Below are 14,970 nucleotides of genomic sequence, written 5' to 3'. Positions count from 1 at the left end.
GGGCTAATTAGATTCAAGCTGCATAAGTACAGTTAAGATTGTAATAATACTGTTGGTAAGGTCTGTTAGCATACAGATAATAAAAGAGTTAACAACAGATGTGAGAACTACATTTGAGTCCAGTGGCACCTTTAAGACCAAGAAAGTTTAATTCTGGGTATAAATGAGAACTGAGGGACTTAGCAAGTGTAGTGAGAGATGAATCCAATATCTCTATTCAGCTCTAGGGGTTCCATTATCCTGAGTGCTGTAATTCAACAGTGTCCTGTTCCAATCTGTTTCTGAAATTCCTTTGCAATAAAACAACTATTTTGAGATCCCCCAATGAGTGCTCTGGAAGGTTGAAATGTTTTCCTACAGGTCTCTCAGTTTTATTATTCTTGATGTCAGATTTGTGTCCATTTATCCTTTGGCATAGGGTTTGACCTGTTTGCCCTTTGTAGAAAACTGAAGGGCAACAGGAGGTGGCGGCGGCTACAAGCATAGACAGCTTCAAGAGGGGGTTAGATAAAAATATGGAGCAGAGGTCCATCAGTGGCTATTAGTCACAGTGTGTATATATATATGTGTGCGTATATATATAATTTTTTTGGCCACAGTGTGACACAGTGTTGGACTGGATGGGCCATTGGCCTGATCCAACATGGCTTCTCTTATGTTCTTATGCATTGTTGGCACTTAATGGCATATACAATGTTAGAAGATGAGCAGGTGAACAAGCCTGAGATGGCGCAGCTCATGTTGTTAGGTCTGGTGAGTCTGGAACTGATTCCCCATTAGGCTTGTTCTGGCATTGAAGCTCTTCCCCCCCACACACACTTCCGTCCGATTTCGTACAAGCTGCCCCGGGGCTGTGACTCATTCCGCCTCTTTCCCGCGACAAGCAAGATCCTCTGAAAACCAGTTTCTGCTTTCCATGGGAAAGAGGTGAGGCAAGTTGCAGCCCCAGGGCAGCTACTGCGAAATCGGACGGAAGCACTGTGGGGGGGAGCTCCGATGCCAGAACGAGCCTAGTGGGGAATCGGTCTCACGCTCCTCTTCTCTGCGGGGCTTCCGTCAGATTTCACACTATCTGCCCCAGGGCTGCAACTCACTTCGCCTTTTTCATGCAGCAAATGGAAACTGGTTTTAGAGGATCTTGTTTGCTGCACGAAAAAGGCGAAGTGAGTTGCAGCCCCGGGGGATATAGTGTGAAATCTGACGAAAGCTCCACAGAGGAGAGTGAAAGTGGCATAAGGCTAGTGGGGAATCGGTCTGGGTGTATGTGGCAGCAAAGTTGGCATCTGGGTTTATTGCAAGTTTTGGTACCAGTGTCCATGATATTCAGTTTGCAAGACATGGATAAGGCTGTCAATGATAGGACATTGTGGAGAGCACTAATTCATGAGGTCACCATAAGTCAGAAAGGACTTCAGAGCGCATAACATGCAAGCAAACCTGTAGCTTAAACACCGCTCACCTTCCTTGCAATATGATGACAGAAGAAAACTCTTACTGCAGGCTGTGCTTTGCAGGACACCCTGAGTTAGACCACCATGGAACATACAGCTGAGCTCCTTCCAGTTAATTATTCTAAGAGGTTTCTCTGGATGTCTATCAGAAAGAGGATGAAAGAGGACAAGGAGCTATAATCCCATTTATTTCAACCTCTGTCATCTTCTTGAAACTCTAATTACATAGTGATTAAATAGGCTGTGGCAAATAAGCCCACCTGCATTGCATTGTCAGTGTAAACTAAGGATAATGATAGAAAGATCTACGCTTTTTAAATCCCACCCTTCCTTCAGGGCTGCATACATGGCTCCCTCTTCCCATTGTATCCTTACAGCAGCCTTGTAAAGTAAGTTAGGTTGACAGCCACCTAACTACATAGTATATTGTTATATTTCAGTCCCCATCCTGCTGACTATACATGTGCTAAGAATTCTGTGTTTCAAACAGAATTCTCATGTGTGTGTGTGTGGGGGGGGCAGTTCAGATTGTGACCATGGTGTGCAGAAAGTTTTTTTAAAAAAATTCTTGACCTGAAACAGCCCCAGGGAACAATTATTTGTCCTAGTGGGTAAACATGTATAGTCCACGAGCACATCTAAATTTCCATAACGGGAAAAACAGTGGCTTCACAGGACCATTTCAGGTTGGGAAAATGAAGGCTGATGTTCCCCCTCCCCATGCATCACAGTCCCATGCCTTGGAATTCAGCTCTGAAAATAAAACTCCCACTATACATCTGGTCAACAGGACTCAGATTAGCCACAAGGACAACATATCACTTAGTTAGTTCCTGTATTGTACAGTCACTCACTGCATTTTATGGCAGAGTGGGGATTTGAACCTGGGTCTCTCCTGCCCTAGGACAATACTCTTCACCTAGTGCACCAAAAAGGATAATGCAGAGCCCTGTTAGAAGTATGGAGCTGCAATCCTAAAAACACTTTTGTTGAAGGCAACTGGGTTCACATCTGAGCAAAACAGCTTGCTCCCTATGTCTGCTCACTAGATCTTCACATATCAAAATGAAAAGATCTTCCCAAAGTGTCTGTTTTGATTCGGTTAGTTGACTCTGGACATCCATTGCTGTAGGCAATGATGGTGAAGAATATGTTGTAATTGCAGTAGGTTGCTCTTTCTGATATTTGAGCACAGTGGTAGGGGGTGCTGCGCCTCAGGAAATGGTGTAATTAATTCAATAGAAGAGTCTCTTGTTTCTGTGCCACCTTATGCTTAATGTCTTAATAAAGCTTTCTTAGGAGAGATCTGTGGAGTAGAACATGCATTACAGTTGCCATGGTGGTAATTGTTAATAATAATCTAATACAAGGATACTACTAAGTAGCTGTCACTTGGGGCCCAAAGCATAGTCCAAAGATGTGTGGTGCAACAACCTTGTTGAAGCCAAGGAATTTTCAGTCAGGCCAGCAGCTGGATGGGACACCGCCCCCCCCCCCGCCCTCCATAAGGGGAGGCTTTGTGATAACCACAAGGCAATCCTGGCCTAGGAGAGTTTGAAAGTCCCCCTCCCCCTTTATGGTTCTGTGCACAGCATCAGCTACGAAGATTCTCTTCAGAAGCTGCTACATTTTCACCGGAGGGGTGGTAGGATCCACAGCGCATAGATTTTTTTTTTCTTCCCAAAGCGCACAGAATTTTAGTCTGAGAAAAGACATCATCAAGTCAACCGTGTCATAAATAACTTCTTGACCGCAGATAAGCGTTTTTAAAGCGGGGGGGGGGGGGATGCAAGCCGGAACAAGGAAGGGGACCATCGCTCCGTTGGAGAGAACGTGCCTTGCATGTAGAGAGTGCTCGGCATCTCCCGTGAAAATGACCTCAAGTCCAGTAGCAAAAGCTGGCCAACAATTTTTGCCCGAGCTTTTGGATAGCCGCTGCCAGCTAACCGCAGCAGACAACGCTGGTTTAGTACCGGCTCAGTTATCAGCCAGTTTCCCTTCATACGATCTTCTAAGAGGGAAAGAAACAGTGCGATGGTTGCACCCCGTCTTTTGCGAGGATAAAAATAGGGGGAAGGGGCAGCCAGCGTTGAGAGATCCGCCTGCCGCAGCCTCTGCTGTGCAGACGGTTCTCCTCTCTTCCATACGCCGGAGGCCAGACCGGCCGGCCCACGACTGAGACGTTGCCGCTCCTCTCTTGCAGCAAAGCGGGTCCTCACTAAGCTAAGCTACAGCGCCGGCTTGTCGTCCTCCAGCGTGCATTGTCCCCCACGCCTCCCATTGGCGGTGCCGGGTGTAGGCGTGGCCTCCCTTCGAACCAGAGGCGGAGGTTGCCTTGCGTCTGGCGGATCTTCGAGGGAGGGAGGGGCGTGTCGCCGAAGCCGGCGGCTGAGCCTGGGGATCCGCTGCGGTGACTGTGACAGCTGTGCAGAGGGGGAGAGATCCCGGAGGAGACGAAGGCGCCCTCTCTCCGTCCCTGCACGGGGGTTGATGCCTCAGCGATTGAACGCTCCCTCCCGGCACACCAGATCTTGCCCGCCTTCTTCCTCCCCGCCGAGGGAACACCGTCAGCCCCACACCCCCCCGTAGCTCCCGTTGTCATTGCTCTTTCCCCCTTAGGGAAAGCGAGAGAGTCTCCTCATGGATAACAGGCTTCCTGCTGCTGGGGAAGGAGCCTTGGCCCTTCAGCGCCCAGCTCCTTGCGACCTGCTAGTCCCGGCTACTCGAGACTGAACCGCTGGCTCGCTTGGGAAGGATTCCGCAGCGCTGGAGGGGAAGACAGCCGCTTCCTTGTTCCTCCCCACCTCCTCTGACCCTTCTCCGGTTCGGCTCTTCTATCATGGACAGTATCCTGGAGCCCTTCCAGTCCGAGCGCCTCTTCTCCGGAGGCGCTTCCAGCTTTCTAGACCTGGGCGATTTAAACGAAGCGGATTTTCTCAACAATGTGGTAAGCGAATTGGTTGATCGACTACTGGGGCTGTTAGGAGTGGGTTGGAAAGGCGGCGGGTGTGCGTGTGTAGGTTTTGCAATACAATCCTCCTTGGAAGGTTTGGGACACCTTTGCAAGGGGTAAGGGGAAGCATCCACAGCTGCCAAGTTCAGGCTCCTGTTCCCAGCTACCAGGATTTTAATAGGTCAGCCAAGATCTGGCGCTTCACAGGTGTTGGGTGCAGATTCACACAACCATTCCTTTTTCATTCTTCCATCTGCCTGCCATCTCATGCCTGTTACACCGTGGGCTGGTCCACACAGGCATGGACATCCTTTGGTTTTCTTATCCTTTTATTAATCTACAGCTGTCATGTTGCAGCAAAACTGACTCCAGGTGTATGTAGTAAATTGATTCATCCAGCTAGGATTCATTGGGATTTCTCTGGAACCCTGAATGCAAAAAGTCACCTCTCCATGTGAGTTCTTAGACTTTCTAATCATCAAACTGAACACCTTCCCTTAAGGTAGATTATATAGTTCTTTTTTTCCATCTCAAGGCCCATTTAGTGAAGGAATTTCATGTGATCCCAAATTATTAACAGTTTAACACATGCTTTGGTTGCAGCATAAAACCTGTTTAAAAAGTCAAATGAAAGTATGTTAGTTTATGGTGTTAATATAAGTTTTGCCATTTGTTACTCTAGAGCAGTGGCTCCCAACCTTTTTGGCATCAGGGACCAGTTTCATGGAAGACAATTTTTCTGTGGATCAGTGGGGGTGCTGGGTTTTTTGTCACCCTAGGTTGCCCCCCAAGCCCCATCCCTCTCCCCCCTCATGGGGGTCTTTAAATGAGGGGTAGGCAAAGGTCGCTGCCACGCTGCCCCTTGTACCTGCCCAGGACCTGGGTGGATGAAAGAGGTGGTGCTTCGGAATGAGGCCATGCTGCCCCTTTCGTCTGCCTGGGTCCTGGGTAGGCAGAAGGGGTGGCGGGGCTGCTCTGCCTCACTCCAAGGATATTTCACCTGCAAGAGGAGGCAGCTTCAGAGCGAGGCTGAGCTGCCTCTTTTGTCTGCCTGGATCCCAGGCGGGCAGAAGGGGAGGTGCTGTGCCTCTGTCTCACTCCGTGGCCTGGTTGCCAACAGGCCACGGACCGGTACTGTTCCACAGCCCGGGGGTTGGGGACCCCTGCTCTAGAGATATCTGGTGCTTACAAAAAGTCACTATGTGATGGGAAAACAACTTTTAGCTATTACTTTATAGATTTAAGCTAAATATCTTCTAATTACAACAGATTAAAAATGTTAAAAGAATGGATTCCCTCTCTTCTCCTGTTCTACTGCATGCATTGGCAATTTTAATCTACCACATTAATCTACCCTGTGAGTGATGGAAGTTAACTGATCAATAACTCTAGAATAAAGCAGTTTGCTTTTATGAAATCTTTGAAACATATGTTAACTACCACTTCTTAGCTAATCATCTCAACTCTTCTCTGAAGAGCTTCTCCAACACCACAGGGAGGTGCCTCTGTATTTGAAATAGCATCTCATATGTGAACCCTGGAACCCCTCTGAGGGGTCAGAAAAGTTAGGAATTCTACTACCTGTTATGACACATTATTCCATTACCTTAGCTTGGGGAAAGTTCTAAAGCTTGTGAACAGTGGGACCCTATTTAAATATTTTGGCAAAATATTGCAGCCTGGAGCATCTCTGTATTTGGATGCAGGCCAGTGTTAAACCAATACTTAAACTTTTTGGACTCTGGCAGCTGCTAAACTTATAATGCAATAGTAAGCAGAGTTACTCCCTTCTAAATGCATTTACTTCAATCAATGGTGTAACTCTGCTTAGGATGGAAGTTTACCTTATGAGACACCAGTTCCACAACTGTCTGTTCTGTAGATCAGCAGATGGAATTCCTTACACATAATCCCATGGAAGGAACTGGGCCATGTTAGCAATTGACGAAAGAAAGAAAGAAAGAAAGAAAGAAAGAAAGAAAGAAAGAAAGAAAGAAAGAAAGAAAGAAAGAAAGAAAGAAAGAAAGAAAGAAAGAAAGAAAGAAAGAAAGAAAGAAAGAAAGAAACCCTTACGTCTCCATGTTTTAGACCACCCTCCACAGGAGCAGTTCGTATGTGATTACAAAGCAGCTATCAGAAATGCTACCCAAGACTTCTGTACCTTACTCTGAACCTTGATTCCCCTACTGAAATAGTGCTCATTCTGTGGACTGGGATATGGTCTCCCCTGTACGTCTCATGTCAAGGCCACTTTGTCTTTTCCTTTCCCTCCCTGAAACTTTGTCCCTGCTCCAAATGTCCAGTAAGGAGACACTTGGAGGAGAGTGCCCCCCAGTCCACAAGCAAGCACTGTTTCAGGTTTTAGTAGGAGAAACAAGACTTTATCTTCTGGGTTCTCAAATTGTGTGACAGAAACTGGAGAACCTAGGGACACTAGGGACTATTCAGACAAACAAAGATACCACCATTTGTCCCCACTGTTTTGACCAATATGGAAAAGTGGTATATAAATATCTTAATAAATAATTTATAAACGTCTAAAGAATATATATTTCAGAAATATATATAAATTGCATGCTTTTGTTGTGGTATCCCCCTTTATTTTCCCCTTTCTTACCCAATCTTATATTTTAATAGCCAAGTCAGCCAAATCTTTGGATACTTAAATCTGTTGAGGTCACTGCTATCTCCAAACCTTGCCCTCCCAAGGCTGCACCCCTAAATCTCCAGGAATATCTCAACCTTTAGCTGGCAACCCTAAGGGAAACTGATATCTTTATTTGGGAGATTCCCTAAGATCGCCAGGCCCCATCTGGAGGCTGGCAACCTTAATGGGTTTTCAGGAAAGGGTCAGAGGAAATAGTGGGGAACAGGGAAATGAGATGTCTCCTACAACTGCTTGGGGGTACTCATTTGTATAATACTAGTTATCACCTAGTTCTACACCATAGAAATTAGTAACACTAGATGATATAGTGATATTGCTACCATATCAAAGCTGCCATGGCCATAGGCCAGCACCCAATTTTTTACTGATGAGGCAGCAAGTATACACCAAGAGGAGGGACTACAATTGCCCGTTCCCCATCATCCTGAACCCTCATTGGGTGGGGCCTAATGCTGTCATGAGTGAAGGTCCAGTACTGTTACAGGGTGCAGCCTGGTGATGTCACAATGAATAGTACTACTTCCACACACCACTAGCGATGTGCTATATGGTACCTGTGTGTAGTCCCAATTTTGTGGATTTGAAGCGATGAGCTATTTACCAGACTGAAAAATAAAACTAACATGAAAATGAATTATGTGTTAAATGCCAACTTTTGCCTCCCCTCCCCAATTTATACAGGCAGTAGATATCAGAAGTCTTATTCCATTGACTTCTGTGAATTCCTATTCCATTTTAGTGGTTGTAACGACAGATTAATTAACTCTGAATAAACAGGTGTCATTTTAATGGATGGCTTCTAAGGTTTTGGAATACCATATGTGTTCTGTCCTCTGTGTGGAATATGCGCTTCTGCTTGTGAGAATTTTCTGGCTGTGTATATGGTATTATTTTTCTGATTGATTTAAATTACAGTTTCTCTTTGAATGGTGATTGTAAAACAGGCCTAATATATGATTATTACTCTTTAATAACCAGTGTCTCAATATCTGATGATCAAGAAAAACCAGCAGTTGTCTGCCCTACATATGTAAAACCAACAATAAAGTATCTAAAAGTTGAATTTAAAGAACAAAGCATGTTCTGAAGACTAAACAGCACTGAAGTCTTTGAAAGAGGGCCTGGCACTTTCTACCAACTCCCCCTTCATGCAGGCCCCTACTTTGACCCATTTATTCCTGAGGGTTTCTGACACCCAGCAACAAAAGCTGGAGAAGAGGATAATGGACTGGTGCAACTGAAAGGGGAAGTTGGATACACCCTCCCCCCATTTAACTGATTATGCATAAGTATATTCTGATTCAATACTGGAAAAAACTGGGCCTTATGGATACTGTTATTCTGTTGCTGTCATCAGAATGAAGAAGAGAGGTTTCAAGTAAGAATGTTTGCATATTATTTTTGTGTAGAAAGTAGCATTTCAATTTGCAGTGTAGACTGGCATGCTTCATAAAATTGAAATGATTAGTCTAAAAGGCATACTTGTGAATGAAAAACAGCTCCAATCAAGACCACCACTGCTATTATAAAATTACTGACGGAACTTACTTTTATGTAAATATGGCTAACATCAAGTTGCATTATATGGGGTTGCAAACTTCCATGTGGGGCCTGGAGATCTCCCAGAATTACATATAATTCCCACATAACAACTATCAGTTCCCCTGGAGAAAATGGATGCTTTGAAGGGTGGATTCTATGGCATTATATTCCACTGAAGTACCTCCTCTCCCCGAATTTATGGTTGTCAGGTCCAACTCAGGTAGGGTTGTCAAATCTGAGCTGGAAAATGCCTGGAGACTTTGGGGTGGATCCAGGAAAGGGCAGGGTTTGGGGAGAGAGGGGTCTCATCATGGTACGCCATAGAGTTCACCCTTCAAAGCAGCTGTTTTCTCCAGGAGAGCTGATCTCTGCCAGCTGGAGATCAGTTGTAAAAGCAGAAGGTCTCCAGGCCCCACCTATAGGCTGGAAACCCTAAAATATTTAGAGACTTTAGGGAAGGACCCAGGAGGAAGGTTGTGACAAGCACAATTGAATGTCAAAGGGAGTTCTGGCCATCACATTTAAAGGGACCACCATGCTCCTTTTAAATGCCTTCCCTTCATTGGAAATAATGGAGGATGGGGACACCTTCTTTTGGGGCTCATAAAATTAGACCCCCTTGTCCAATATTTTTGAAAATTAGTAGGATTTTCGAGAAGTGCCAGATGCTATGCTGAAAATTTGGTGCCTCTACCTCAAAAAACAGCTCCCCAGATACTCATGGATCAATTCCTCATTATACCCTGTGGGACCAATCTCCGTAGGGCATAATGGAGTATCCAGTGGACATTCAACACCCCACCCCCCAAAAAAAACAGGGAATCCCCTGCCTTCAACTGGAGATTGCCACGACACCAGCTTCCATTTCAAAATAAACCAATTCAACAACCTTGAAAAACAATAACATGTATTAACTTCATAAACAACCATTCAATTAGTCCTTGATACAAAAAGGAAATGTATACACCAAGAGTTCACTCTTTTTCTGTGGCAAATTGCTCAGTTCATTCCTTGAAATCCCAGTGCAATAATTAAAATGATCAATGTCTATTGATGGATGCAGCCAATAATCCAAATTTGAGCAGACAAGGTTGTACTGGAACCCTTGTTTCGCCTGAGGAGTGCCTTTTGACAAAAATGAATTGCCGTTTTTTGGCCCAGGGTATGAAGAAATTGTTAAAAGGATTGTTTGCAGCTTGAAGAAGCTCAGGCAAAACAAGGGTTCCAGTACGACCTTGTCTGCTCATATTTGAATTATTGGCTGCATCCATCAATAGACATTGATCATTTTCATTATTGCACCGGGATTTCAAGGAACGAACTGAGCAATTTGCCACAGAAAAAGAGTGAACTCTTGGTGTATACGTTTTCTTTTTGTATCAAGGACCAATTGGATGGTTGTTTATGAAATTAATACATGTTATTGTTTTTCAAGGTTGTTGAATTGGTTTATTTTGAAACGGAAGCTGGTGTTGCGGTAAGCTGTGTGCTTTGTACTGTTTATCTATTTTTACTGTGATTCTCTTTTTGTGTTGTTCAACTGGAGATTGGCATTGGCAACCCTCCCTAAGCCCTACCCTTCCCAGTGCTGCCCCCAAACCCCAGAAATTTCCCAACCTAGCATTGGCAAACCTTAGGGTTCCCCTGGTTCTGGGGGCGCCAACCCATGGGCTCGGTCAGAGTGAGCAGGTGTCCCTGAACTATCTAACTGTAACTTCCAAGGATGTGGTTATTCTTTTAAAAAGAATTCCCTCAATTTGTAACAACTCCCACTCACCAGGCTGGACACATGCTGGATTTGGTTGTTACGGCAGGAGTGACAGTGGACCGTATCACTGGAGTGGAACATTCACGCGGGCCACTATGCCCTGAAGACCCGCGTGAATGTTCCACTCCAACCCTGTTTGGGTGGTCAGCATATTTTAGCTCGCTCGCAAAGCCAAATGGACCCCATTCGGCTTCAGATGGCTTTGCGAGACTCTTGGCCCCTTGGCGATTTTCTCAATGAGCTGGTGGAGACATGGCATAACCAGCTTTCCACAGCCATTGATGAGATCGCTCCCAGGCGCCCTCTCCACCCCCGCTCAAAGCTGGCTCCGTGGTATACCCCGGAGCTACGGCTGATGAAATGGGCTGAGACGGCTAGAGAGGCAATGGTGGCGTGCTTGTGACAAAGTGACAAGAACATCCTAAAGGTCGTTTATGAGAACTTATGAGATGGCAGTCAAGGCTGCTAAGAGAGTCTGTCTTACGGCCATGATTGCATCTGCGAACTCACGCCCGGCACAATTGTTTAGAACAATTCGGTCATTAACTACCCTCCCACAGGGTAATGAAAATGCTAGGGAATTGGACATAGGCTGTGAGGCTTTTGCAAGTTTTTTCGGATATAAGGTCTTGTCACTCCACCGCGACCTCCCGGCAACTCTTGAGACAGTAAAGGAACTTGAGGCTCCGTGTACGTCTTCTAGTCAGTTTTTGGATTACTTCACTCCACTCAGCCTGGAGGAAGTTGACAGAATGCTCTCTATTGTATGTCTGACCACTTGTAGTCTGGACCCATGTCCATCCTGGCTTATAAAGGCTAGCCGGGATGAACTTCGGGTCCCCCTGAGGGAAATTGTAAACCGGTCCCTATCTGAAGGGACCTTCCCTCAGCCTCTTAAAGAGGAAATTGTCCGCCCCCTCTTAAAGAAACCATCTCTGGATCCGGCCGTATTGGCAAATTACCGGCCGGTGTCAAACTTGCCTTTCTTGGGCAAGATTATTAAGAGGGCGGTCGCGATACAGTTACAGAGCTTTTTGAATGGCGCTTCTGTACTGAACCCTTTTCAATCTGGGTTCTGCCGGGGCCATGGAACAGAGATGGTTCTGCTCTCATGGACGACCTCCAGAGGCATCTGGATAGAGGTGGCTCGGCAGTACTGATGTTTTTAGATCTATCGGCCACGTTTGACACAGTCAATCATCAGTTGCTGACCTGCCGCCTTGCTGGGATACAGGGGTTGGCCTTACAGTGGCTCTCCTCTTTCCTTCAGGGTCAGGGACAAAGGGTGGCGATAGGGGAGGAACTGTCTCGACAGCACCCACTTGTGTGTGGTGTGCCACAAGGGGCAGTTCTATCCCCGATGCTGTTCAACATCTACATGCGCCCCCTTGCCCAGATTGCCCAGAGGTTTAGGCTGGGGTGTCATCAATATGCAGATGACACCCAGCTTTATCTGCTGATGGGCAGCCGGTCCAACTCCTCCATAGAAGATCTGACCATGGCACTTCAAGCTGTGGCAGGGTGGCTCAGGCTGAATCGACTGAAGTTGAATCCAACGAAGACAGAGGTCCTGTACCTAAGTTGCAGTGGTCTGGGAACCGAAGTCTTACTACCAACCTTGGACGAGGCACCACTTACACCTTCGCCCAAGGTCAAAAGTCTTGGGGTGCTCCTGGAACCCTTTTTAAATATGGAGGCCCAGGTGGCAGTCACTGCCAGATCAGCCTTCTATTATTTATGGCTGATAAGGCAGTTGGTCCCCTACCTTGAACACAGCGACTTGGCGACAGTGATCCATGCCACGGTCACCTCAAGATTGGATTACTGCAATGCCCTCTACATGGGGCTGCCCTTGTCTTGAACCCGAAAACTTCAATTAGTGCAGAACTCAGCAGCCAGGTTGCTAATGGGCCTTCCTATACGGGAACACATTCAGCCTGTGCTGAAAGCGCTGCACTGGCTGCCTATAGCATACCGGGTTTGTTTCAAGTTATTGGTTCTCACCTTTAAGGCCCTATATGGCCAGGGGCCTGCATACCTGAGGGACCGCCTTTCCTCACATATTCCCCGGAAAGCACTTCGGTCTGGTTCGCAAAATCTACTTACAATCCCAGGCCCTAAGGAGGCCAGGCTCTTGACAACTAGAGCCAGACCCTTCTCTGTAGTTGCCCCACGCTGGTGTAATGAGTTGCTAGAAGAGATCAGGGCCCTGCGGGAGCTCATACAATTCTGCAGGGCCTGTAAGATGGCACTCTTCCACCAGGCATTTGTGAATTAGGTTGCTGGCCACTACAGCTTAATGCAACATACGAACCACCGTCAACAACTGCTGTACAGCAGCTGCAGAGAGGACAAGATCTGTTGTACAGAGAATTACAAAATTGGAAATTGTAAAGATTATAGCACCAAAATATTTTTATGTTTATATTTATTTTACTCTGTGTTTTATGGTTTTAATGTTATACTATTATGTTTATTCATGTATGTGCATATCTGTGTGAGCCGCCCTGAGCCCACCTCGGTAAGGAGGGTGGGATATAAGTGGAATAAAATAAATAAATAAATAAAAACTTAAATCTGGGTTGTTTTAGTGTTTATATGGATGGTTCCTCTTCTGCCAAAAAATGCAACAAAATTCTTTTTCTTCCAGTAGACTGTTGCTAGCAGGTCTTCAGGTACCTTGCTCTAGATCTGGTTCTTTTTTACCTTGGCACACAGTCTTTGTTTTGAATTTGGGAGACCAGTGCTAGAGATTCAGACTTGAAAGGACTCCTCATAAACAAGGTTAATCCTCCATTTAGTGTTTACTTATAGCTCTCAGTGAACTCGTCATCATATTATTGTGCTTGCTGAATTAACCTTTCTCTTGTTCACATCAGACTTTGGCAACAATATTTAATCTTGCCAGAATGCCTCTATTCATTCATTGTTTTTATTAATATTGCACCTGCGCTGGCATTCCTTTCCAAGTGCTTTCAGATACAGTCACCTTTTCAGCTGTCATTTGTTTCTCAGCTTGCTGGTACATTCATTGGCTGTGTGCCACTGACATCAGTGAGCTGTGGAATTTTGGCCCTTTCTTTAAATTCATAATGAACCTGCTTTGTCTATTAGGACAGTGTAAATGCCAGTAAAACTTCATTAACTCTTGAAGTCCTAAGAGGCTTCTGAAAGGATCAGACTATTCTAAGAAGAAACAAAAGAGAGTTGGAAACTTACATACATATTTCAGATGGTTTACTGAGTGCCAGCACTGCTAGGAGTATTAGATGTGGGTGTAGGGTTGTCAGGTCGGTGTGGTAAATACCTGGAGACTTTGGGGGTGGGTCCAGGGGAGGGCAGGGTTTGGGAAGAGGAGGGACCTCAGCTTCGTACAATGCCATACAGTCAACCCTTCAAAGCAGCCATTTTCTCCAGGGGAGCTGATCTCGATTTATTTATTTCATTTGATTTATATCCCGCCCTACCCCACCGAAGTGGGCTCAGGGTGGCTCTGCCAGCTGGAGATCAGTTGTAAAAGTGGGAGATCTCCAGACCCCACCTGGAGGCAGGCGAAACTATAGGATCTTAACGTATAGCTGTGTAAATAAAAAATCTGCTAAGAGACACCATAAATTTTAAACAAGACAGTGTAATGTAGAGGTCAGTGATGTACTGACAAAACTTGCACATAGAACTTCAAATAGAAAGCATGTAGCAAAAAAACATAAACAGAACACTCACCCCAATCTTCGCAATACATTCATAGGAGACCAACAAGGTTCAGAACATGTCTGTAAGATTTCCAGGTTCTCAAAACTCTAGAGCCATGTTTCAACATTTAAAAGACCAACAGGTGAGCTTCATTAAGCCAACAAAAGCATAGTTAAGGGGCCCCTTATACATGTTCAAGCTAACTATACATACAAAAAACACCAAACAGAAAATTATAAAAATACAGTGTAATCAATTGCCCTGTTCAATCCGATAGGTTCAAATGTTTTTAAATCATAGGTGAACCTTGATCCTCTCTGTAAAAGACATCTCTGTATATCTCTGAAATGGTTTATTTCTTTGTGCAAAAATCACACAAAATTTTAAATTCTCTATACAATGACCTGTAGATCTGTTCTCCCATAGGGACATTCTCAACTAGTCTAGAAAGAATATCTCATTCAGAAAAATCTGAAATCGAAAAAAGCGCATCAGGGGGTTAGCTCCTCCCAAAGAACAGAAGCAGAAATATAATAGAAATAAATGCTTTTTCTATGGCCAGGCCTGGCACAAGAGGTTCCAGTGCCCCAGGCTGAAACCTGCTCCTCCGCTCCCCTCCAAATTTTATTTTTGTGTGCACAGCCCACCCCTGTGATTGGCCCTCTCCCACTTCAAAGTGAGCTGGAAATACCTCTTCCCATCTCCCTCTGAAGCAGGAGAGTGCCAGGCACCCCTCCCCCAACCTTTTGTCCAAGACATGGTGTGGACCAAGATGAGGTTGAAAAGACAGTGGGCGTGCTCAGAGCTGTTGGAAAGCCTTGGCAAGGTCGAAAAGACAGTGGGCGGACTCAGAGCCATCGGCTCTGAGCACACTCGCTGCCATGCCCCCCCCGAC

The 14,970-nt window shown here is 45.5% G+C and overlaps 1 protein-coding gene across 1 annotated transcript in view; it reads left to right on the top strand.

Annotated features, from left to right (window-relative positions):
* Positions 1 to 3,870: 3,870 nt before the first annotated feature.
* CREB3L1 (cAMP responsive element binding protein 3 like 1) overlaps positions 3,871 to 14,970 on the top strand; it is a 174,301-nt gene continuing 163,201 nt past the window's right edge. The window contains exon 1 of the mRNA XM_060262546.1: positions 3,871 to 4,398. Coding sequence (XP_060118529.1) covers positions 4,291 to 4,398 — 108 coding nt within the window. The 5' untranslated portion in view covers positions 3,871 to 4,290. The remainder of the gene's footprint in view (positions 4,399 to 14,970) is intronic.

This window comes from Heteronotia binoei, chromosome 21 (assembly GCF_032191835.1).
Source record: "Heteronotia binoei isolate CCM8104 ecotype False Entrance Well chromosome 21, APGP_CSIRO_Hbin_v1, whole genome shotgun sequence".
In the NCBI taxonomy this organism is placed as follows: domain Eukaryota; kingdom Metazoa; phylum Chordata; class Lepidosauria; order Squamata; family Gekkonidae; genus Heteronotia; species Heteronotia binoei.
Note: the sequence above shows the minus strand (reverse complement) of the source record. Positions and strands in the feature narration are given on the sequence as shown.